We start from the raw sequence: 22565 nt of genomic DNA, 5'->3' as shown, positions 1-22565 counted from the left end.
CCTCCGCCTCCTCCACCACCACAAACCCAAATCGTAACCCAAGAAATCCCAACATCCATGAAATTGCAATTCACAACACAATACACAACCAAATCCTTCATGGCTTTATCAATTTCTCTCTGAAATTCGTAAACCCTGTTGCACAGAGAGAGAGAGAGTTCTTTTTTATTCTGGTAAAGCTTCGTATCACACAAACACACATCAGTGACCAAATGGCTGCCTCACCGCCTCAGTTCGAAGCTCATTTGACTCTCCTCCCTCCTCCTCCACTAGAATCCGACTCTCAGTTACGGCAAGTTCCACTTCTCTCTTACCTCTACTATCATTTTTGATTATAAACAATCAGATCCGAAATTGATGCACTCGCGATTCCTGTAGAGTTTTCGCAACAAGTTCAAGCAGAAATGGAGGACATGCTCAAGTTGATCAAGTCAATTTGAATTAGGCGCTGAAGAAACTGTTTGATTTTGATTCCGATGTGAATTTTGAAGTCACGATTTGTTGTTTTCTTGGAAATTGATGAAAACTCTTCTCAGAAAATGGAGGAGATTGACGAGTGCAAGGACTCTACACTCGGGAAAGAGAGAGAGAGAGAGAGAGAGAGAGAGAGAGAGAGAGAGAGAGAGGTGAACAGTGAGGGACTCGGAGATTCGGGTATGGCAGAGGTGTTGAGACACCGATCCTGGCCTGAGATTGCTGACCTTGATGAACACCGGCTTCGGATTTCTTTGCAGGGCTTGTTAGGCCGGCACCGGTCTGGCTTTGTGGTGGTCATCGGCGACATCATTTCTCTTCAGTCCACAAACCCAAAAGACCCTAAAATCCAAATCTTAAAAATTGAAATTGAAATGGATTTCCAATTTCGATTTCTTTCTTATCAGTTTGAGAGAGAGAAAGAAGTTGCAATGTATTAAAAAAATCTAGGTTAAAACACGGAATGACCAAAATATCCCTCAAAATGTGCTAGGTAGCACCGTGGCACAAGACTTAACACTGTTAATAACGGCGTGTATCGTTCTTAGGTTGGGTTCAAAATTAGGGTACCAAAGTGATAGTTTTGCATAGTTAGGTACTGATGTTAGGAGTTGGCCTTAGTTTGGGTACAGTTTGTATAATTTTCTCTAATTTAATTCAATTGAGATTGAGTGCATCTTTTGATATTAATATTAGAACTTCCATGAAATCATATCAGAAAGCCCACAAATTAAGTTCCTCTGTTCTTGAAGAATAAAGAAAACATACAGTAGCAGAACCTTTGTGTAAGCTTTAGTGGTGTTCACTCTTTCAATAATGCTTTGTGGTAAGTTCATTAATTAATTAAGACCCGTTTCTCATCTACTCAACTAGGCATAATGTTGGAAATAATAACTAATCAAATATTGGAGCCCTAGATATCTTGACAGATTGGCCTTCATATCTGATACACGATGTTGCTTTTGCTACTCTATTTCGGTATCCAATTTATGCCAAGTAGTAGGGTCTTAGAGCTTTACATTGTTGACGGTGGTGTGAGAAGAAAGGAGGAGGCAGAGCTAGATGATGCTGGAATTCTGCCTATTAAAGATGTTGATCACCTACAGTACATGGGAAATGTTGTAGAGGACTTAGAAGAAGTGGAACCATTAGAATTCAATGCCAGTGGTGTTGGTACATCAAATGGGCCAGGGATTACAAATGGATCGGAACAGGGAAGTCAAGCAAATGTGATGAAAAACAAAGGGGGTAGGCCTACATGTAATACCCAAAAATTCATTATTAGTTTATGATGATTTTTTCAGAAATTATTAAGTGGGTTGTTAGTACAATTACGTGCTCTGGGGGTGGAGTGAAAGTATTTCAAACGAATAAATGCTCGGATTATTTCAAGGGGTCAAATTGTTGACTTTTTATTCGTTGGGTTTCTCCAAAAACTTCCTTCACAAAAGTCATAGAGCGCGTTGATACGAGTTCGTGAATACACAGCACGCGAAAATTGGAGGTAGTATGTGAAAGTTATGGTCAGGAAGTTATTTCCATTTTTGAAAATTTTAGTATAAATAGGGAATTTTCGGAAATATCTTCACAAAATCCGAAACCTTCCTTTTGGGTCAAATTCCAAAAATTCCAATTTTTTATTTTCTCTCACTTTTCTGGTAAACCAGACTCATACCTGGATTGAAGACCCGGCCTTTTCTCCGATCTCCGGCGAACCCAAGCGACGGCACTTGCACAAAACTCTTCCTCTTCTTCGTCTGGTCATCCCTACTGCAGTCTCTAGCACCGATTCTCACCCACGGCAGTGCAGCAAGGCGGCTAAAATGAGAGCAATCAGACCCGATCGTTTCTCGCTATTCCGACTATGGCATGGCTTCAAACCAACTTTATTGAGCTCGTAGCGGCCTCCTCGTTCGATCCTTTGTGGTGGTTTCGAGCGATTCTCAGTGTGGAGTTGCAACTCGAGGTGAACAGTATTTTTTTGGCTTGTGACAACGATCTAGGCTGAGTTGGCTTGAACTCCAGGTATTAAAGTTACTCTACTTGGTATTCTGGACATTTTGGACGGTTGGATTAAGGTGGTTTTGAGTTTGGTCTGGCGGTGCATGTGCAACCGTCTGTGGAGGTGCTTGGTGGTGTTCCGGCCATGTCAGTGGTAGTTTCTATTTTTATCTATCATCTACTCGTCGATACTAGCATTTTGATAGATAATACATAATTTTTGGAGATCATATGAATATGTTAGGATTTTCATTGTTTCGACTCGATTTTCGATCTGTGAGGATCGTGCCGGCCGATCGACTTATAGTTTTGATATATTGATCGTAGGAGTATTCCGAAGACTTTGAGTGGTCTCGGATGAGATCTCCCCTCGATTGGGGTTACTTTCAGGAATTTAATTCAAACAGGGGTTTCGAACTTTAATCGCTTTGTGTTTTGTGTGCAGAGCTGTGACCTTATTTTCTTAAGCGCTTGACTGTAGGTGTTCGGTAATTCATATTGTTTTTCTTGAAGATGCAACTGGATTTTAGGTGAGTAAATCTCAAGTTGTTTTAAGTGATAAATTAGTTATGTTCTTGTTATTAGATTAAGTTGTTTGGTTGCGAAATCATAGTTACCACAAGTAATATTTGTTTTGAAATATATGAAATCGTCAACAGTTCATGGGTAAGTTAAAACGATGTTTTGTTATAAAATGATTTTCGATTAGTGAAATTTGTGAAACTATAGTTGGTATTAATGGCGTTCCTGAGTGGATGACTACGTATACATATATTTACGTGATATACATATAGTTCTGGGAATACTTGAGTTTGGGGTGGAAATAATATGTTGTGTTGTGATGGTGGAATTAGATATTTTGACGAATTTTCCTCTGTTCCTGTTTTCATGTCGAGTTGTGTTGGTGTGTGTGATTAAGTCAGTAGAGTGTGTGTAGTAGGACCTACGTGTCAGAACCAGTGTGGCGATTTTGAGTAGAGGTGTTGGGTCTGTTATTGTTTACAATGATCTTGTCTGGTGTTTCAGTGAATAATGTGTCATCTAGGTGAAAGGAGGTTATTATTGTGTGATATTACTTTCTTTATTGTTAAGTAAATTACCATTGTATGTTTTTCTTTAATTGCATATAATCTCCTGAACTAAATCATAAGCAGGAAATTATCTTTTTATTTTTGTACATGTAATCTCCTGAACTAAGTTGTATGCAAGGATTACTAATTTTATGTATTGTTTTTCTTTCACGTAATCACCTGAATTAATACCATATGCAGGGATTATCTTATTGTTTGAATTGTTTGACTATATTATTCTAGTCTTCTATTTTGTGGATTGGAGTTTACTCATAGAAGCTATCAAAAGCTTACCAGATTTGTTGTTGCAACTCGGTACACTATTCAATAGTGTAGAGGTTGATCCTGTAGGTCAGGTAATTGTGGCTGAAGTAGGGTTCGTGCAGTTGTAACTGTAGGTGTTCGAAAGATAATTTTATTGCTTAACTTTCTTTAGACTTCTATTTTGTAGTAGAGGGAGCGTTTACTTATTTTTTTTGTTAACGCAACTTAATTCGTAAACTTTGTGTAATACAATATATGACTTTATAGAATAAGTTTGTATTGACATTGTAGGTTTTAGACATTATCATGTACTTGTTTTAAGTTGAAATTTTTACAAGTATTTAGTGTTGATGTCTGAACCATCACGCCCTATGTATTTATTTATTATTTGTGCTTGAAAATTGGGGCATGACACTAAACCTAAGAAGAACATGGAATTTACAAGTTGGTTTGTAAATGTAGAATGTAGTGAAGCAACTGAAGTTGGAATGGGAGTGGATATAAATGGTAAGAGAGTTAGACCAGAGGCAAGAGCATGTAAGGTGAAAAAGAAACCAAGGATATATGACACTAGATTTATGGGGGAGAGGAGTTATACTGAAGAAGGAGTTGCAGAAGAAAGAGTGAAGAATCTGACAGCAATGATCCAGATTTTGAAGACATTATAGATAGTGATTGGGAACTTAATGATGAGGTACTATTTGAATCAAATGATATATTGATGGTGGATTTGAAAATGTAAATGAGTATAATGACATGGGATTTGCAGGTGATATATCTATTGGAGAAGATGAAGATTCTGAAAGGTTTGATAGTGGGACTGATTCTACGTCAAGTGAGGATGAAGAAGAGAGAATTCAAAAAGGGGAGAGGAAGAAAAAGAAGAGGTGGTCCAAGTGGAGACAGTTCACGAAAAATGATCTGAAAAACTCAGTATTTGAGCTTGGTATGGAATTTCCGAATGCAGATACCTTCAGAGATGTAGTTAGGGTATTTTCAGTGAAGACTAGAAAACTAATCCGATTTATGATCAATGATTCAAAAAGGGTCCAAGTTGTATGCAAAACAAGTCCAGACTGTCCATTTCGGATATGGGCTTTTGTAAAGGATAAACAATCAAATATATTTTCCATTAAGACACTTATACTAGAACATGAGTGCAGTGTGGTTGAAGGGAAAATATATCATTGTAATGCTCCATTCATAGCTATGGGATACCTTGATGCTTTCATTGCTGATAAGAATTGGTCAAGGGAAGATTTTGGATTGCATGTTGGGTACCAAATGTGTTACAAGGCCAAAACGAGAGCCGCAATTATTGCAGAAGGTACAATTGAGGACCAATACAACCTCTTGGAGTCCTATGCAGCAGTCTTAAAGAAAACAAATCCTAATACTTCAGCATGAATCGAAGGAGATCTAGTAGGAGATAATGTAAGAAGGTTCAAAAGAATTTATTTTTGTTTTGGAGCATTGAAAAAGGGATGGATGGAAGGTTGTAGATCAATTCTAGGAGTTGATGGATGTCATTTGAAGACAATGAATAAAGGGATATTACTAACAGCTGTTGGTATCAATGGGAACAACGACATGTATCCTATTGCATATTTTATTTTCCGTTTTATTTTAATTAGTTGTTTAGGTATGTCACGCCTTTGGTGTGTAATAAGTCCCTGCATGTATTTTGTAATGCTAATTGGGCTAAATGCCTGTGTATACACTCTAAGTGTCTTGTCTGATCTAGCGAGGCGACGATCCATGGTTAAATAGTCGCAGTCTCCTAGTGGTAGGATGAAACTAAGTGTCGTCGGATTTACTTATCGACAACAGCATAATAGGAAAACTATGAAATTGGTAATTATGCTTCGTTGTAATATGATTATCTTTCCGTTATGTGGCCGCTTTGTCAAAACAAATGGAGTAGCCAGTAGAGCACTCTTTGCTAGTTAGTGCATTTTAGAATACATGTATTTTGTAGAGACTCTTGATATCATTTCGGAATGTCCTCTAGATGTTTATTGTAATCAGGGGGTTAGGCTTAATGTCCCCCCTGTATTCGACAGTTTCATTAATCAAGGCTTGAGAGCAGCAGCACTAGCCCTTTATTAAAAAAAAAAAAAAAAAAAAAAAAATCTCAATCTCATTATCTACAAATATAACTTCCCACCACGTTTTTTTTTTTTTGAATAAATATCTCCCACCACGTACTTCCTTTCCTTTTTTACTTCAAAAAATAAAAAGGGAGATTCTAGTTGGACCTCCAAATTTTCTATTTGGACATCTCCTACTTATTGGACTCTAATTCACTTTTTTATATACTTAGATAGCTAAATGCACCTCCTTAATTTTACCAAACTATCCTTGAACAATTAAATTTATTCTTCAACAATCTTTTGTTCTATTTTTTTTTTATCTCTATTAATTCAACTAAGAGAAGAAGAAGTAGAATGAATTGACCAAGTTGCATATTTGGACTGGTCAAGTAAGTCAAGTTTCAGGTACTAACGCTGCTCGTGAGTCTTCAGGGTATTAACGCTCGAACTCGAAGAAGAGCTTTTCCTAAAAGCGAGATTCTTTGATGTTGGTTCCCCCCTCCCCAGTTCTATGAATCAATCCAACATTTTGGAGTGTCATAATCCATGAAGAATTGAAGATATAAGCTTTGAAGAAAAAGTTAAGGGAAGCAGCATAAGAAACTGAGAAATTACAAGTATTTTTTCTTATTGTTGCATTCATCTACCCCTTCCTAAAGTTGAAACAAAGAAGGAGTAGTTTTGCTTACAAGTATAAAGGCCAAGCTTATCTAATTCCATCTTCAAAACATGGGACTTTAATTGAAAACAATAACAATTTAAAAATTTCTACAAATGTATCGTCTCGCATCCAAGCATGGGAGATTGAAGGGAGAACATACTTTGAAAGTAAAAAGAAAAACGTCGTTAGTTTGTTGTGAGAGGTAAGAAGACTTTTTTTTTTCTTTTCCTCTTTCTCTCTGTATCCTTATCTGTCTTTTCATATGAGTTGACAAAGTCTAATAACTATTGAAAAAAAATGGAGGTCCATATAGCAAATTTAGAGGTCCAACTAGAAGCACCCAAATAAATAAAAAAATTATTTCACGCATGAATCGCATGTGTCAATAAAGACTAGTTAAGATAAACAAATGTTTTTTGTATTTCAAAAAGGGAGCTTCTATTCATACCTTCTAAATTGGTATTTGGACCTAATTTACACAAAACTTCCAATCTTGCCCTTTTTTTTGGATCCACATAATTTTTTCCAATACAAATCTACTAGTAATATATTTTTTTCATCACTTAAAACTCAGTTCATAGCCATGACTTAACACCATTCACCTTGTAAGCTTGGATACTCTTATGAACCTCCTTTTATTTCTTAAAAAATCGTGCAATTTACAATACCACAAGAGAACTATTATCAAAATCAATTTCCCTAAACCCAAATCAGGCTAGCAACATAGTCTACTCTAGCCAAAAAAAAAAAAAAACCATAAAAAGAGACCAAGATAACAATTAACGATCAACTCCATGAAGTGAAGCAATTAAGCCAAACTAGAAAGAAACAAAAATAATATGAAATAGAAATTGCTTTTTGATCATTATTTTCTCAATTGTTCTTCTCTATATTTTTTGTCCTTTATTCAATTTTGCAATCTTTAACATTCTATCTTAATCAAAGTTGCCCAATAATCCTCATGTATGGCTGTGAGAGAATGAGGGAGGGAGAAGGGGGGAGAAGAGAAGGTGCATATTTTATTAAATTTTTTTTTATCTTTCATTTTGTTCATTTTTTAGAAGGGCAAAATTGGATTTAAAAACTTCCAAAAATTATTGGAGATCTAAATAACATTTTAGGAGGTATGAATAGAACTTCCCTTTCAAAAAATGTTTTTTGTTTCTTCTTTTTGATCTGCCGCGATTCCATTTTCTATTAGCCAAAAATAACGGGAAAGATTTGGAAACCACCTAAAAGGCTAAAACTCCTCCACAAGTAACTGAATATAGCATGTCCGATCCGGAAGTAATTAGGAATCCCAATGTCGGTGGGTTATGGAACGTACACTCCGACTACAATTAGGAAACTATCATCCATTATATTTTATATACCCCCAATCTATGGCCATTTACTTTCATTCAGTTTTATAGCAACTCGCTCGAGCATACTCTTCCTCTGTACTAAAAGAGCTCGCTCGATCTTTTTTTCATCAATCTTTTCTCGCTTTACATGTCCATGGCTACTGAAAATTGGCAAGTGGTGGGTGACATCACCTGCAACCCAAAATACCTAGGTCTTGTTCAACCTGAAAAGGAGCTGCCTAACACCAAATTCTTGATGGATTTCAATGTCAAGATGAGGCGCGCGCAGTCTACTGTATTGGAGGATGATGAAGAAATTGTAGAAGAGAAGAATCTGCGGTCAGTCGAACTTGAGTACAATCCACATAGCATGTGGGTTGCCATAAATAAAGAGCTTCAAGACCTGCAAGTTCCAATCCAAGTTCGTGCAGCCATTGAAGATCCAATACTCAAGGGAACCAGAGTCGCACGAGCCGATAGCTCTTATGACGCTCGCAAGTATCTGCATATGGAGGTGGCTATCGATTTTCGTGTTGGCGTTTTTGATGGTATTAGTGAATATGAGCCTGCGTTTGTGCCGGCAAGTGAAGCGTCCATTAAGAAACTGGGGAAGACAAGAGCCGAAGTGTCGTCGACAATGTGCACGGTTTGTATGGAGGAGATGATGGTTGGCTCGGAAGCGACTCGTATGCCTTGTTCCCATCTTTACCATGAGAGTTGCATTGTAGAGTGGCTGCAGAAAAGTGGGGTTTGCCCATCCTGTAAGTTCCGCATGCCCACTGATGATGATGAATGATAATACTAGTGATTTGAATGAAATTTATCAGATTTGTAAGTTTGTGATTCCGACTATATTGTATTTGTTCAGTATGAACTTAAGTGTCACGTCTCTCGTACTCCGATCTAAAAAAATAATACTATGTACTCCCATTCATATTGTCCGTGTCAATTTGTACACATCAAAGTACTGCTACGATAAACTCCCAGAATTACTATATACTTAAGAGTCGAATCCTTTGTGGTGATTAAGATCTAACAATATGATTTTTCTTTTTGAAAAGAAAGAAAAAAAAGAAAAAATACACCTAAAGTTAACACAGTTCAGGTTAGAATTAATACTCTAAACCAAGTTATTTTCTTTATATCTACCAAGTTTTCCAACTTACGAAAGATAAATTTGCAAGCCAACAACTTGGTCACCACCTCACTCCACAAGTAATGGTAATCCGACTTCAATTTGAAAACCATCAGACATTATATAATACAGCCCCATTAATTAGTTTCGTCACTGTAGAAGTGCGTTTTGAAGATGGAGCTCGAAATTATTAATTACTTACCTTTCAAGTATATTCAAGAACATGGCCATGGCCAGTGAACACTTGAAAGTACCAGGCGACCCTTACTGTGATGTACACTTTCTTGGTGAAAGAGAAGTTGCCATCGACTAAATTTTTGATGGATTTCGAGGCCATGATTAAACACGTACGCTCTTGTGAATTGGAATATGAAGAACTCATGGAACGCAACAGCCCCTCGATCGTGAATAAGGCCTCGATCGAACTTGCAGCTTACGGATACTACATGCGTGGTGCCATATTCGACGAGCTTCAACACTTGCAAGTCCCCATGGATGCTCGAAGCTCCATGGTGGACAAGATACTGAGCCAAGCTTTTCAGATGGCAGTGGCACATATTCCTTATGCCAGTGAGCCAGTCACAAAATTTTGCGTGTGGCAGTGGCGGTCAGTATTTGTTTTGTTGATAATGATGATGACGACGATACGGAGGACGATGATGAGACTGAGGATGATAATGATGATGGTATTGGTTATTACGAGCCTAGGTTTGAGCCGGCAAGTAACTTGTCCCTTGAGAAACTGGAGAGGACGAGAGCCGAAGTGTCAACAATGTGCTCCATTTGTATGGAGGAGATCTTGGTTGGTGCAGATCGAAGCAACTCGTATGCCTTGTTCACATCTATACCATGAAAGTTGCATAGTAGAGTAGCTGCAGAAAAGTGGGGTTTGCCCATTGTGTAAATTCTGCATGCCTTTTGATAAATGATAATTTCATTTCATCATGCATTCTAGCTAATTGATCAAATTGGATAGATGTAATTTTTATCCCAACATTTTAATGTATATGTTTTGTTCTGTGTCAACATTTTTTAGTCTAATCATGTTTACTAATTACTATTAACGTGTCACTTCTCCCATATATTTGTAGAGGAGATATGATAAATTAATTCAACAGACTCATATGCAAATTATATAAAAGATGAGGGAAAGATTGGTGGTCCATGTCAAAACCTTATTGTGCGTTGACAAATAAGCTATATTACAGAACATTAAAGATAAAGGGATTTGTCTGCACTTAATTCCCAAAATAATATGACCCTGCAATGCCGCTTCAAATTAATACATTTGGTTTTAGGGAAGACAACTACCGCGTCATCGAATCAGTTAGCGTCTAATTTGATGGTTAGATATAGTGAGAGATACTTATGTAGGGCAGACGAACCATATGTTGGTGGGGCTGACCAGTTAGTACATATGTATGGAGTGTTTTGAAAAACACTTTAGAGTTTAGGATGAAGTTGCTATTTCTGGTCAGCAATGTAAACATGAGGGTGAGGTTTTTTCATCGCCGAATAAGCTCCTGCTTAGTTTTACTATCGAGATTAATGGAATTGTTACTATGAAGCGGAGGGCTGGAAGGCTTAGAAAGAAGTATAAGGTCTCTCCTGCTTATAAGAGCATCCCTAACGGAGTGGTCAAATCCACATGAAGAGCTCTAACGGTAATAAAAGACATGTAAAAAGTCATACCTGACGTGTAATTGACATTTCGACTAGGGCTGTCAAATTTAACAGAGCCATAGGCATCTGTCTTTTATTTTTTATTGTTTCTCTCTCCCTCTCTCCCTCTCTCTCTTTTCTTCTCTTCTCCACCGTTCTTCCTATCCAGACCAAACCCTTCAGATTCCTACCCAGATCTCCTCACCACGCATAGCTCATTCTCAACATGAATAGACCGAAACCTCTATGCCCCCAACCTCACCACGAGTAGCTCCTCACCATGGATGAGTTCGATTTCGACTAGAATTAAAATAAAATCATAAGAGAATAACAGACTAAAACTTTTTCTCTTTCATCTTACCCAGACCAAATTAACTCATGAAAAACCTTCATGATAGATGTTTGTCTCAGTGGTGGCGGGATTTGAAGATGGTGAGTGGTATGTTGTAGGTAGGATTTGCTAGGATGGCATTTTGATGAGCTTTTGTTTGGCACCAAAGATTTGAGCTTTTTTTTTGTGATTATGGGAATTGGGTTTGTGAATAAAAATTTAATGGAATTTGAGTTTATGAGAATTGTGGCAAATCTGGAAATTGGGATTCGAAACATGTAGAAGAAGGAATTGGTGTTTTGTCAAAACCAGTGTACTACCATAGAGAGATGAAGTGGAGTTGTGCAGCAAGAAAAACAGAGAGGAAAAAATGGGAGATGTTGGGAAAAGATGGTTTATTTTTTTTATAAAATATCCTAAAAAAATAATATAATAATATTTAAATTTAACCTATCAATTTGCTCCCACTATCTAGGATCCAAGTTCTGGGTTCGAGTCACCATGGGGGTAGAAGTGAAATCTTTTGATCCTCTTTAATAAAAAAAAAATTAAAAAAAAAAGAAACCTATCCACTGGAGTAGAAATTTATCAAAAATGACAATTGACACATCAACCTTCAAATTCAAATTTGACACAAGCATTTTGACTACTCCATTAGAGATGCTCTAAGCTAACTGCTACTATATATGGAGCCAAAGAAGAACTCAAAATCTCCTTAGCAAGGTCCGGTAGGAACCAAGCCATGGAAAAAATTCTAAGAAGGTTGTTAATGTTGGTATGCCTAATTTTTTTTTTTTTTGAAAACACCGCTAACTCCAACCCTACTCAGAAGGAGTTAGCCCTAGCTTAATGTTAGGTCCATAATTACCCAATAATTATGCCCCTAACTTTGAGCTTTTATTTAATCCTTTATGTTATTTATATATATTTATTATGTTTTTTTTTATCATGCTAGGAAATGATGGATAAGCTTGGAAATGCCCCAAAAAGTCAACTTTAGCACATTTTCCTACTCTGGCTAGGAGAATCCGAGTTAGGCAAGGGAGGAGAAGAGGAAGCATGACCAAATAATCTTCAAATGAGCTTAAATTTTACAGAGGCATTATAGACATCAGGAAAATCATTTCTTATGAAGAGTACAAGAGTTAGTTCGGAATGGAAGGTCTTCAAAAGGTCTGTGCAAGTTTCTGCACTAGAAGATGAAAACTGGAAAACCAGACCTGTATTGATTCAGGCAGAATTTTAGACCAAACCATGGTGAACTAAGCACTGAAATTTTACCAAAATGATCTGCACTTATGGAGAAACATTTAGTATGAAGAAATCAAATGCCAATTCTAAAGTCTTGGTGGAGATTTAATTAAAGAAATAAAGGAGAAGAAAATGCACAAACGGACAAAAAAGGGGTCAATGCAGGCCAATGCCGGATTCTGACCATTTTCGACCAAGTTGACTGGCCAAGCACATGTGTGGAGGATAAGAAAGAGTTGTTAACTAGGCTTAGGGACTTTATGTGGGAAGTGTGGTGTAGATTATTTTGAAGGGTAAATTCCTTCTATAGTACCTGAGGTATGGTCAATTGGACACTTTGGTACCTAGTCTTCAAAAGATGACAATTTGATACCTGAACTTATACTCCGTTTGACACTTTGGTACTTCTGTTAATTTTTCAGTTAAATATAAGGGTAAAATTGACACTTTGGTCCATAATTTTTCAGTTAAATATATATATATATATATATATATATATTCTAAATGTCAATTTTACCCTTATATTTAACTGAAAAATTAACAGAAGTACCAAAGTGTCAAACGGAGTATAAGTTCAGGTATCAAATTGTCATCTTTTGAAGACTAGGTACCAAAGTGTCCAATTGACACACACACATACCCTTATATATATATAGACACACACACATACATAAATTATAAAAAAAAAAAAAAAAACATGAGTTTTGTGGGTTGATGACCATCAACTCTGGGGTTTTCATCATTTTTGGGTCATTTGGGAGAAAATGAACATGAATTAATGCTTTTGGGTTATGTTAAAGATGAAATAATTGAATTTTATGTTGAAACAATTTAGTCATCATGATTTGACTACTCAAGAGACTACTTTCAGTGGATTAGACATAGTTCAGTGGAGTTGTCTCGTGGGTGTTCAAATCACGATTACTATATTTCTTGAACATAAAATTCAATTATTTCAGCTTCAACATAACCCATAAGCATTAATTCATACCTATAAAATGATGAAGAACGGCCATCAACCCACAAAACTCATATTTTTTATTTTATTTTTGTACATATATTCTAAATGTCAATTTTACCCTCACATTTAACTGAAAAATTAACAGAAGTACCAAAGTATCAAACGGAGTATAAGTTCAGGTATCAAATTGTCCTCTTTTGAAGACTAGGTACCAAAGTGTCCAATTGGCTATACCTCAGGTACCATAAAAGGAATTTTACCCTATTTTGAGATTCAAAATTTGAAGGAAAAAAAAAAGTAGTCCCCCCTCTTACATCTTACACATTTGCCTTGTTTCTTTGCACAATGATCCTCCTACCCTTACTTTATCTCCTCTACCAAAATATCTATGGGCTTTTAAGTAATTTTTATGTGAAATTAAATACTAGATCCACATTTTATGCTTACACTTTTGTCAATTACATCTAACCATTCATTTCCTTTGATCTCCACCATTCATTTCCTTTGCTTTTGCCTTTAAATAGCCTATTCTCTCCCCCAAAACCATTTAAACCCTTGGCTCTCTCATTTAGAAACATAAAAGGCTATTTTTTTCTCTAGTTTTTGCTTAGTTTTTCATAGCTTGTACATATTTCTTTGAGTTTGTGTGAGAAATAGGTGTGTAGGCACTTTGGTTTCACCAAAACTGAAGTTATTACACACTCTAGATCAATCATAACACTTGTTTTCACACATCCAACCCTTAGTTCTTTCTTGTTCTTGAGTTTTGTGGATGTGTATGATATTTTGGGTCGTAAAGACCGAAAATCCCATACCTAGCTTGAAGCAATTCTCTCATCATTTGACATCTTTGAGAGCTAGGTAGGAGCTTTGAGATCTCGGTTTGACTCTACCAAGAGTCAAACCCATAGGTAGTTCTTCCATTTTATCTTCCTTCTCTCTTTAGTTTGATGTTCATGGCTTGTATTTGTAATAACATGTGTTGTGAGTAGTTGGATTTGAGGCTAGGGCAAACTTATGTGCAAATAATGTAAGTTTTCATGTGTTTTGATGTTTATCCATGTTTTGAATCTATAAGCTTCTAAACTTTAATGCATACTAAATGTGTTTGCTAGCTTAATCATCTAGAAAACATATTTAGGAAACTAATGAATCGGAAACTTGAACTTGACCACTTCTTGAATCCGTGAGCATGAGTAGCGTTTAGGTGGTGGCTTAATGGTTTCTACAGGAAATGTTAAGTTGCTTGAATTTCTTACTCTAGACTTAATGCATAAGTCGTGAGTTTAATTGCTCTAAGGGGGTGTTAGGCTTGCGGTTAATAGCCCACTTTGTGTTTTAATGGAATATAAATGGGACTAAAGTTGTGTAATTTAACCTAGTTTTACCAAAATTTGTTGAATTGCATGATTAGTTGGTTTATTGGTAGCTTCACCAAAGCACTAAGGATAAATTTATCAAAACAAGTTATAACATCAAATATGGGTTACATTTTGTGCATTGTGCATAAGTAAGGTTAGATGTAATGCTTAAGTCTCTACTCTTCTCATTGATCTAGTCTCTACATTATATTAGTTTAATTTAATTTTTGTGCAATTTAGTTTCCTTTATCCAAATTAAAATTAACCAACAAACTGTCATACCACTTTCTCATTGTTAATATCATTCTTGGTAGTTTTGGCTTCCAAATGGCCAAGCCTATTAATTTTATAAAAAGGTACATGCGTTTTCTAGATTTTATTTTTGCGGTAATCTAGGTTAGGGTAAAGTTACTCAATCCCTTGGTACGATACTCTCACTTTCCCTTTACTAAAACTTGATCTCCTATACTTGGGAGTATGGCACATCATTCATATGTACATTGCACGCATATTTGATTGTTTAATTACGCTCAATCATGACCCAACTCTTAATTTCTTTTAGTCTGTTTTTACGAGTCTGTTATGTTGGAATCTCTTTTATGAGCTTCAACAAGAAGTATCTATTTTCGTCATACCACAAGCAATTGAGTGTTGAGGCGGGATAATTGTAATTTATGATTTTGCCGTGTAAGATAGTGTTTTTTTTTTTTTTTAATTTTTTTTTTTAACGAATGATGGTGCAAAATTTACACTCTTTCTAAATAAAAGGATTATTTTTATTTTTTTTTGGAAATATAATGAAAAAAAAAATTCCGAAAGAAATTTTATTCCGCGTAAATAAGGACCCCGGTTTTCTCCGCAAGTAACTACGAAAAGGGGGAAAGATTTTAATGCTAGTAAAGCTATGTCCCCAAGTAACTAGGAATCCATTGCCAAAAAGAATAAAGATATATATATATATATCTACTAACTTAGGTTATGAAAACCCCACAGTCATCTGCTTTATATATTACCCCATCGATCCCCAATTTATTTCATTCAGGCAACTCGAGCAATCCCATTATTTCAGGAGTGGGTTTCTGAGAGAGCATCGATCTTCAACCTTTCTTATTTCCTCTTACAAACAAATGGCCTTGGCCAGTGACTATTGGAAAGTGGTGGGCGACACTTGCTGCTATACATATCTTGAGGGCATTATCGAACCTGAAAACCAGTTGCTACGGACTATGTTCTTGATGGATTTGAAGTCCACAATCAGACGCCTCCACTCTGGTGATGTTCACGAGGAAGAAATCATAGCAGACAACGTCCGGATTAGCGAGAACCAGGACTCCATTGAACTCCAGTATAACCCCAATGAAAAGTTCCTTCGAGACTTGCAAGGTGTTGCTCTATCCAAGAAGCTTCAAGAGCTGCAAGTTCCGATTGAGGCTCGTAGCTCCTTGGTGGATACCATAATGTTCAAGGCCTCTGACACTGAATGGAAATATCAAGCTAGCCGCAAGATTTTGCGAATGAGGGTAGAGGTTGATCTCTATGTTATTGATGATGACACAGATGGTGACGGTGGTACTATTGATGATTATGGTGTGGCTAGGTTTGTGCCGGCAAGTGCACTGCCCATTGAGAAACTCGGGAGGACCAGAGCCGAAGTGCCATCGACAAGCTACTCTCATGCCTTGTTCACATCTTTATAATGGGGGCTGCGTTGTATAGTGGCTGCAGAAGAGTGGGGTTTGCGCATTTGTGCAAATTTCGCATGCCTGCTGATGAATACTGGTAACGAAGTGTTGATACTCTGAAATCTTGACACAGATGATGATGGTGGCACATGAGTTTAGGGTTTCTAATGGTTCTGATGAATGACGGTAGACAATGGTGATGATGGTGGCACATGAGTTTGGGTTTCTAATGGTTCTGATGAATGATGGTAGACAATGGTTAAAACTGGGATGTATTTCTATGCATATAGTTGATATATCTGATTCTTCCAACATTTATGTATATTTTTGTTCGTTCTTTTCTTCTAGTCCTTGTTTCTCTATGAACTATCTGCAATCAAATATCCAAAACAGGATGCAAATGCATATGTGTAACTGCAATCTTGATCAAGTGAATGAATTAACATAAAATTCTATAGCTGGTGAAACGAATCAGGAGTAATAATACCATTTCATATATTCAAGTGAAGAATTCACTCCAAGTATCCCCACAATTACAAGGCTATACCTCATTCTCTTCTCAGATACAGTAGCAAATAACCAGAAAGAGAAAAAGAAAAACCCTCTACATGTACATCACCCAAAATCACACTTACAGATCCTAACCCCCCACGCCTTTTCCTTTTCACAGTTGTTCTAAAGACCCCGTTTACTCACCTTTCGCCGATTCTTATTCATATACATGACAAACAAAGAAATATACCACCACCCAGTTAAAACACCCAAAACTCCTTTGTTTCCCAGTTATCCCAAACCACAGGAAGAAAAATTAAAGGAATAGAAAAGGTCCATTAATGATGGATATACGTAGTGTGTAGTACTTCCACCACTGTCAGTTAACGTGGCTGTGATTTGGCTGGAAATGACTTAACACTGCTGAGGGTTCGTCGAGGTGATGGGTTCCCTAGTAGCATAGTCTGAGACCGTGTCACCATGTCTACCATTGATGGGGTTTGGTAAGATTGCAGAAGGCTTGTGCTATCTGTGGAATCACCTCGAGCAGTTGCCCTCTGCCATGAGTGTGAACTCAATCCTGATAAAACGTAAGCCCTACCTGTTTCTTCATATGCACGACGGTTTCCCATTCTTTCTTGCATCTCCTTTAACTCAGCTGCAAGTGCAACACACAAGCGGTCACCGGCTCGTGCAGAAGTAGTTTCAGCCAATGCCTGACGACAGCTCTCCAGGAGGGAAACTGCACCAGCCAAATCAGCATTCTCAGCTGCTACTCTGGCCTCGGCCATTGCTTCTGCTGCACGAAGCCTGTTGCGTTGCCTGTCCACTTCCATTGACACTACTAGTTGTCCGGCTACTTCGGGTCTTTCGATTGTGACTTCACCAGCTTCATTCAAATTGACCATTTCTTTCGTAATTGGGTCTCTGTAAAGACATCTAACCTTTACCAGTGACATCTCATTACTAGACTTGTCGACAGGAATATTCATTGTCACCAAAAAATCCCTCTCTTCTTCAGCATACAGGTCTCCAGCATCAATAGATCCCATTCTTGCATCAGCCATCATGCTGGTTCTATAACTCCCAGCTTTTATTGAACCCAATTGCAGGCTTGGGTGAACACACTCAATTCTGACATGCAGTTCTTGCACCACTACACTCAGAAGGCCCCCAATGCACTGTGCGAATGCATCCTGAATCACACTTTCAGCTTCTATGAAAGAAAATGTTCCCCCAGAAATCTCAGAGATTGAATGCATCGAGGCAGCATCATGGTCTGCACCAAATCCAAATGTGTGAACTGGAATATGCAAGCCTGCTGCATTATTGCGACGGATAGAGATTGGGAGAAGTGATTGGTAATCTGTACGAGGATGGATCCCACATGGACTAGTAACAGTATATGTATCCTGCCCATCAGATAATAGTATGATACTGCAAACAGGATTTTTTGACTTGCGGTCTACTAAAACCTTGGTACCTTTTCTAAGAGCCTCGGCAATGTTTGTCCCACCATTTGAAACAAGAGAGTTTACGGCCTGCAATGCTTGCTGCCTTCCAGTGTCAGTCATGCGACGAAGGGGAAAGAGCCGGCGGGCTGTAGAGGAGAAGGCAATAACAGAAAGCCGATCAGAGGGACCAAGGTTCTGCACCACAAACCCCATGGCTCGTTTTAGCAAAGCAAGCTTTGTACCTGCCATGCTGCCACTAACGTCAAGCACTGTAATAAGGTCTACTGGGGCCCGAGAATTTTGAGACACTGGGTTTCTGCTGCCATTCTGTCTTGCACTTGTGAGAGGAGCCTTGAGATGAATTAAAACACTGAAGTTATCATGAGAGCTTGATCTTTCAACAGCTGGAACTTCGGGATATGTTTTGACCTCTACGATTCCAATACAATTGTTGTTAGAACTCTGTTCTTCAACAGATGTCGTATTCTTAGAAATGTCAGGTTGGTTATCTAAGCTTTCATCATCGTCAAAAATAACTGGTTCAGGAGTGTGCAAGAGTGACGTAATAGGCCGGCTCACGTCAACGCGTGGTGGAGGAATTTGGCGTAAAACAGTCATCCATGCATCATCTCGGGGCCAATTCACTGGGTTAATTCTTGGAATACCCTGTGAAAGATCAGAAGCAGGGTTCTGAAAGGGGACTTCTTTCCACTTTGCCCTGCAAACTGGGCAAATTTGGTTCCCGTGTTTTACATTAGAAGTAATGCAGTGGAAGTGAAAAGAGTGAGAGCACTCTGCAGTAAAAATGGCATGCCCGTGTCCAGGTTTCATGGTATTTAAGCATATTGCACAAGTTCTCTGCAATTAAGGACAAGCTGGTTAAAACAATGTATCAGACTGGTTGCATTCAGAAATACAAATTCCAAATTATGCAGAGGAAAAATATATTAATGTTAATAGTTAATTTCTATATTATCATCTCATATGCAATTTGCAAAAATACTTGTGAAAATAAAATTATAACAGGAAGAAAAATTGTAATCAATGAATCAAGTTTACAATTGAGCAGGCATTTTAACCTCAGATTTCATTTTGGGATGTGAGTTATATAATTTCTTAGTTTCTGGTCTATGGATTGTTTGACTACCCCCCTTTAGTTAACCAGCTTTTGAAAGTCTTCCAAGAATTCTGCATTTGGGGACTTGTAGCTAAATCAAACCCTTTAATTTAGAGAATCTGGTGACTGGTTTATAATATTCAAGTTTCTTTGATACATGAGAAAATTTCAAAGGGTCACCACGACACAATTGGATCTTAAGCCGATACTTTTTACCCATACAGTTATAACTACAGCATAAAAAAATGAACTAGATTGCACCGTATCAACAGCACAGCACAGTACAGTACAGTACAGTTGCCTCTTTCAAGATTCTTTTATTCAATTAACTAGTGTGATTAAAGCCGTCTCTTGTAAATCAGCTAGCCAACAAGAAAAAGAAGTCAATGAAAAATGGTCAAAGACATTGCGGAGGACACAATGGGAAATTAAGATCAATCAAGGGGATGACTTTTTGAAAGTAAGAATAAAAAAGCAACTCGCAGCCTAAGGACGAACCTTTCAAGACAGTAAGAAATTCTTTTATGCAATTCTCATCAAAAGAACAACGATTTTTTTTCTTTTTTTTCTTTTAACATATCAAAAGCATGATGAATTGCTCTAGGACTTGCCATTACTAATTTCCTCTTCTTTTTCTTTTGTTGATGCTCATTGCAGGAAAGCTCACAATCAAGGGTCTAGAGAGAGAGAGGCATGGGGGTTTGTAAATATGCGACAGTGCACTTGTGCTGACCAGACAAAGCACTGTCCCTTGGAAGAAAGGAAGGGTACAGTGAAGAGTATTCCTTTTCTAATAAGCCAAAGAGGAGAATGGTCCTTAAAGGGGCGTAGTCCACTTTCTCTTCCCTTCACAACTTCACATAGAGATGAAAACAACCTGACAACCAATATAAAATACAACACACCCCATATTCACATCCATCACATTATCACAACACCCCACCAACACATTCTACCCCACGTTAACACAGAGTGAAGAAAAAGACTAGCCATGGGATAAGAGTTGGTACACCAGTAAATTATTATAAAATGACAACAAGATTGCTGCTTTAAACATCATTAATCAAATAACCAAAATTCTGTTCAATGAAAAAGGACATTTTCATTCACTGGTTTCACTAAGAATCTACCATGGATATCCACCACACACACATCAAAACGGCTCATATCTAAATCAACCCAGAAACAAGAACCAAACCAGTTTGCAAAAAATCTCAATATCTCAAATGGGTTTTCTGCAAAACAAGGAAAGATCAAACCTTGGAGGACTTGAGTCCACTTTTGGGCAACAGGAGCCCCGAGGAGGACGGAGTGGGCGTGGTGGGTCGCCGGTCGGAGCCAATACCAGTCGGAGAAAGCAGAGAGGAGGAAGAAACGGCGTCGGAGTGTCTAGACTCAACGATGCCGTTTGGAGACGGTGATGATGATTCCTCTGCAGTTTGAGGAACATAAAGACAAGTGTTCAAGCCAAGAGCAAGCTTGGCTTTCCTCCATTTGCTCCCCATTTGTTCGGTTCTGGTCCTTTTCTCTTTTCTAACTGCCTGTCTTTGAGATCTAGGAAATCTCAGATCTTGAAGGTGAGAGAGTCATGAGCACACTAATGTTAGGTGTGGATTGTGAGTGAAGTTATGTAGAGGGGGTGGTGGTGGTGGGTTTGATTAGGAGCTCAACAACAACAACAAGAAATGAACAAGTTGGAGTAATGGGAAAAAGAGGCAATAAGTGATTGGCGCTTTTTTGGAAATGAAAATGGAATTGGAATTGGAATTGAAAGGGAGAGAAATGGGTGTTAATGGAATGGATAGTAATGGGTTGGGTTGGGTTGGGTTGGGTGGGTGGAGGAGAGGGTGAGATTGGAGTGGTCAGAGAGGTTCCACAGTGACAGCAGCCTTTTTTTATGATTCATAAGCGCTTACAGAGAGAGAGAGAGAGAGAGAAGGTGACAAAACTAAATTTGTACATAGATACATACATAATTATATATTTTTTTTCTTCTTTTTATTCTTTTTAGAAAATTAGTAAGGACTTTCTCTTTTGCTTGTGGGATTAAATAATTCAGACAGTCAAAGGTTCTTCTAAAAAAAAAAGACAGTCAAAGGTAAAATGCTTAGGCTAATGCAGATAATACTTCTGTAAAATGGTTTCAAGAAAAAAAAAATATATAGACAATGCTCTCATCTTTCTTATTTTATAAGCCGTCGGCTAATATAGATTAATTCAATTGTCTTTTGCCAAAAGAAGAAGAAGAACATTCTACTTGACAAATCCAATCAACCTCTTTGAGATGAAATGTTGGACCAAAACTGTTCTGTTTACAGGACATCATAGATTTTAATTTGAAATAAGTTGTAGAATACGAATTGATTAATTCTATTGTCGAGTTGATCATTCAACATGTTTTTGGTATACAAAAAAATTTATGTTGAAATTAATGCCAATCAAACTCATTTATCTTCAATGGTTAAGAGTTTTTTGAGGAACTCAATGGTTAACAGAGCTGCATTTGAATAGTCACTATTTACTTAAAATAACATTAACTTCTTATCGGCCAACGAACTATAAAAGGCCACATATTGTTCCAACCATCATATTAATGCTATTTTTCTCTTGATTTTATGACTACGTAGTACATACTCAACCAGCCCAGGGTCTCATAACTTGTATAGCAATTCTTTTTTCTTTCTGTTTTTTTGGATGCTTACTCCATAGAATCTATACACTACATATACAATAACAATTCACTTGCGGATTAGATGTGCATGATGGTGTATATGAGGAGCTTTTAGTTTTGTGAAAACTACAGGCAACTAAATCCACTTCAATTTGACACAAAAAAGAAAAGAAAAAAGAAAAACAAGAAGAAAAGGAAAAATACTTATAGTGACCTCATGAAAGCATTAGTGTTCCATTAGTCAAAGCACTTCATAACACCAAAGCCTATTATTTATAGAGTGAGAAATCTTTGAAAACTACTAGCCCTCTTTACATGGAAATTATTTTATGCACCGACGGTATAAATAACTCAATACTTATAAGATGATCTCAACCCTTGATATTTATAATTAATATTTTTATTAATAACCTAAGAGTGTATTTAATATAATCTAACCATTTATTTATGTCGGTGCAAGTGCACGTCAGTGCACTGAATCCTCCTCCCTCTTTCTAAAATATGACTGTCGCGTAGTGTTAACATAGTTTTTGAACTTCTAT

General features: G+C 37.3%; 2 protein-coding genes across 2 annotated transcripts; one reads left to right on the top strand and one right to left on the bottom strand.

Annotated features, from left to right (window-relative positions):
• The first annotated feature begins 8060 nt into the window (after positions 1-8060).
• LOC112163817 (E3 ubiquitin-protein ligase Praja-1) lies at positions 8061-8702 on the top strand. Its single transcript, XM_024300074.1, has one exon. The coding sequence runs from the start codon at positions 8061-8063 to the stop codon at positions 8700-8702; it is 642 nt and encodes a 213-aa protein (XP_024155842.1).
• An 8049-nt stretch (positions 8703-16751) lies between these two features.
• Positions 16752-21178, bottom strand: LOC112168241 (E3 ubiquitin-protein ligase WAV3). Its single transcript, XM_024305362.2, has 2 exons — positions 20612-21178; positions 16752-19093 (listed from the first exon to the last, which is right to left on the bottom strand). Exons 1-2 carry the CDS (start codon positions 20855-20857, stop codon positions 17165-17167), a joined length of 2175 nt encoding a protein of 724 aa, XP_024161130.1. The 5' UTR covers positions 20858-21178; the 3' UTR covers positions 16752-17164.
• Positions 21179-22565: the final 1387 nt, after the last annotated feature.

The sequence above is a fragment of the Rosa chinensis genome, chromosome 5, assembly GCF_002994745.2.
Source record: "Rosa chinensis cultivar Old Blush chromosome 5, RchiOBHm-V2, whole genome shotgun sequence".
In the NCBI taxonomy this organism is placed as follows: domain Eukaryota; kingdom Viridiplantae; phylum Streptophyta; class Magnoliopsida; order Rosales; family Rosaceae; genus Rosa; species Rosa chinensis.
This window is presented reverse-complemented; position numbering and strand designations above follow the sequence as displayed.

Coding starts and splice junctions, on each gene's coding strand:
- LOC112163817 (XM_024300074.1), top strand. CDS start 8,061: ATGGCTACTGAAAATTGGCAAGTGGTGGGTGACATCACCTGCAACCCA.
- LOC112168241 (XM_024305362.2), bottom strand. CDS start 20,857: ATGGGGAGCAAATGGAGGAAAGCCAAGCTTGCTCTTGGCTTGAACACT. Junction 19,094..20,611: donor GTGGACTCAAGTCCTCCAAG/GTTTGATCTTTC, acceptor CCTTAATTGCAG/AGAACTTGTGCAATATGCTT.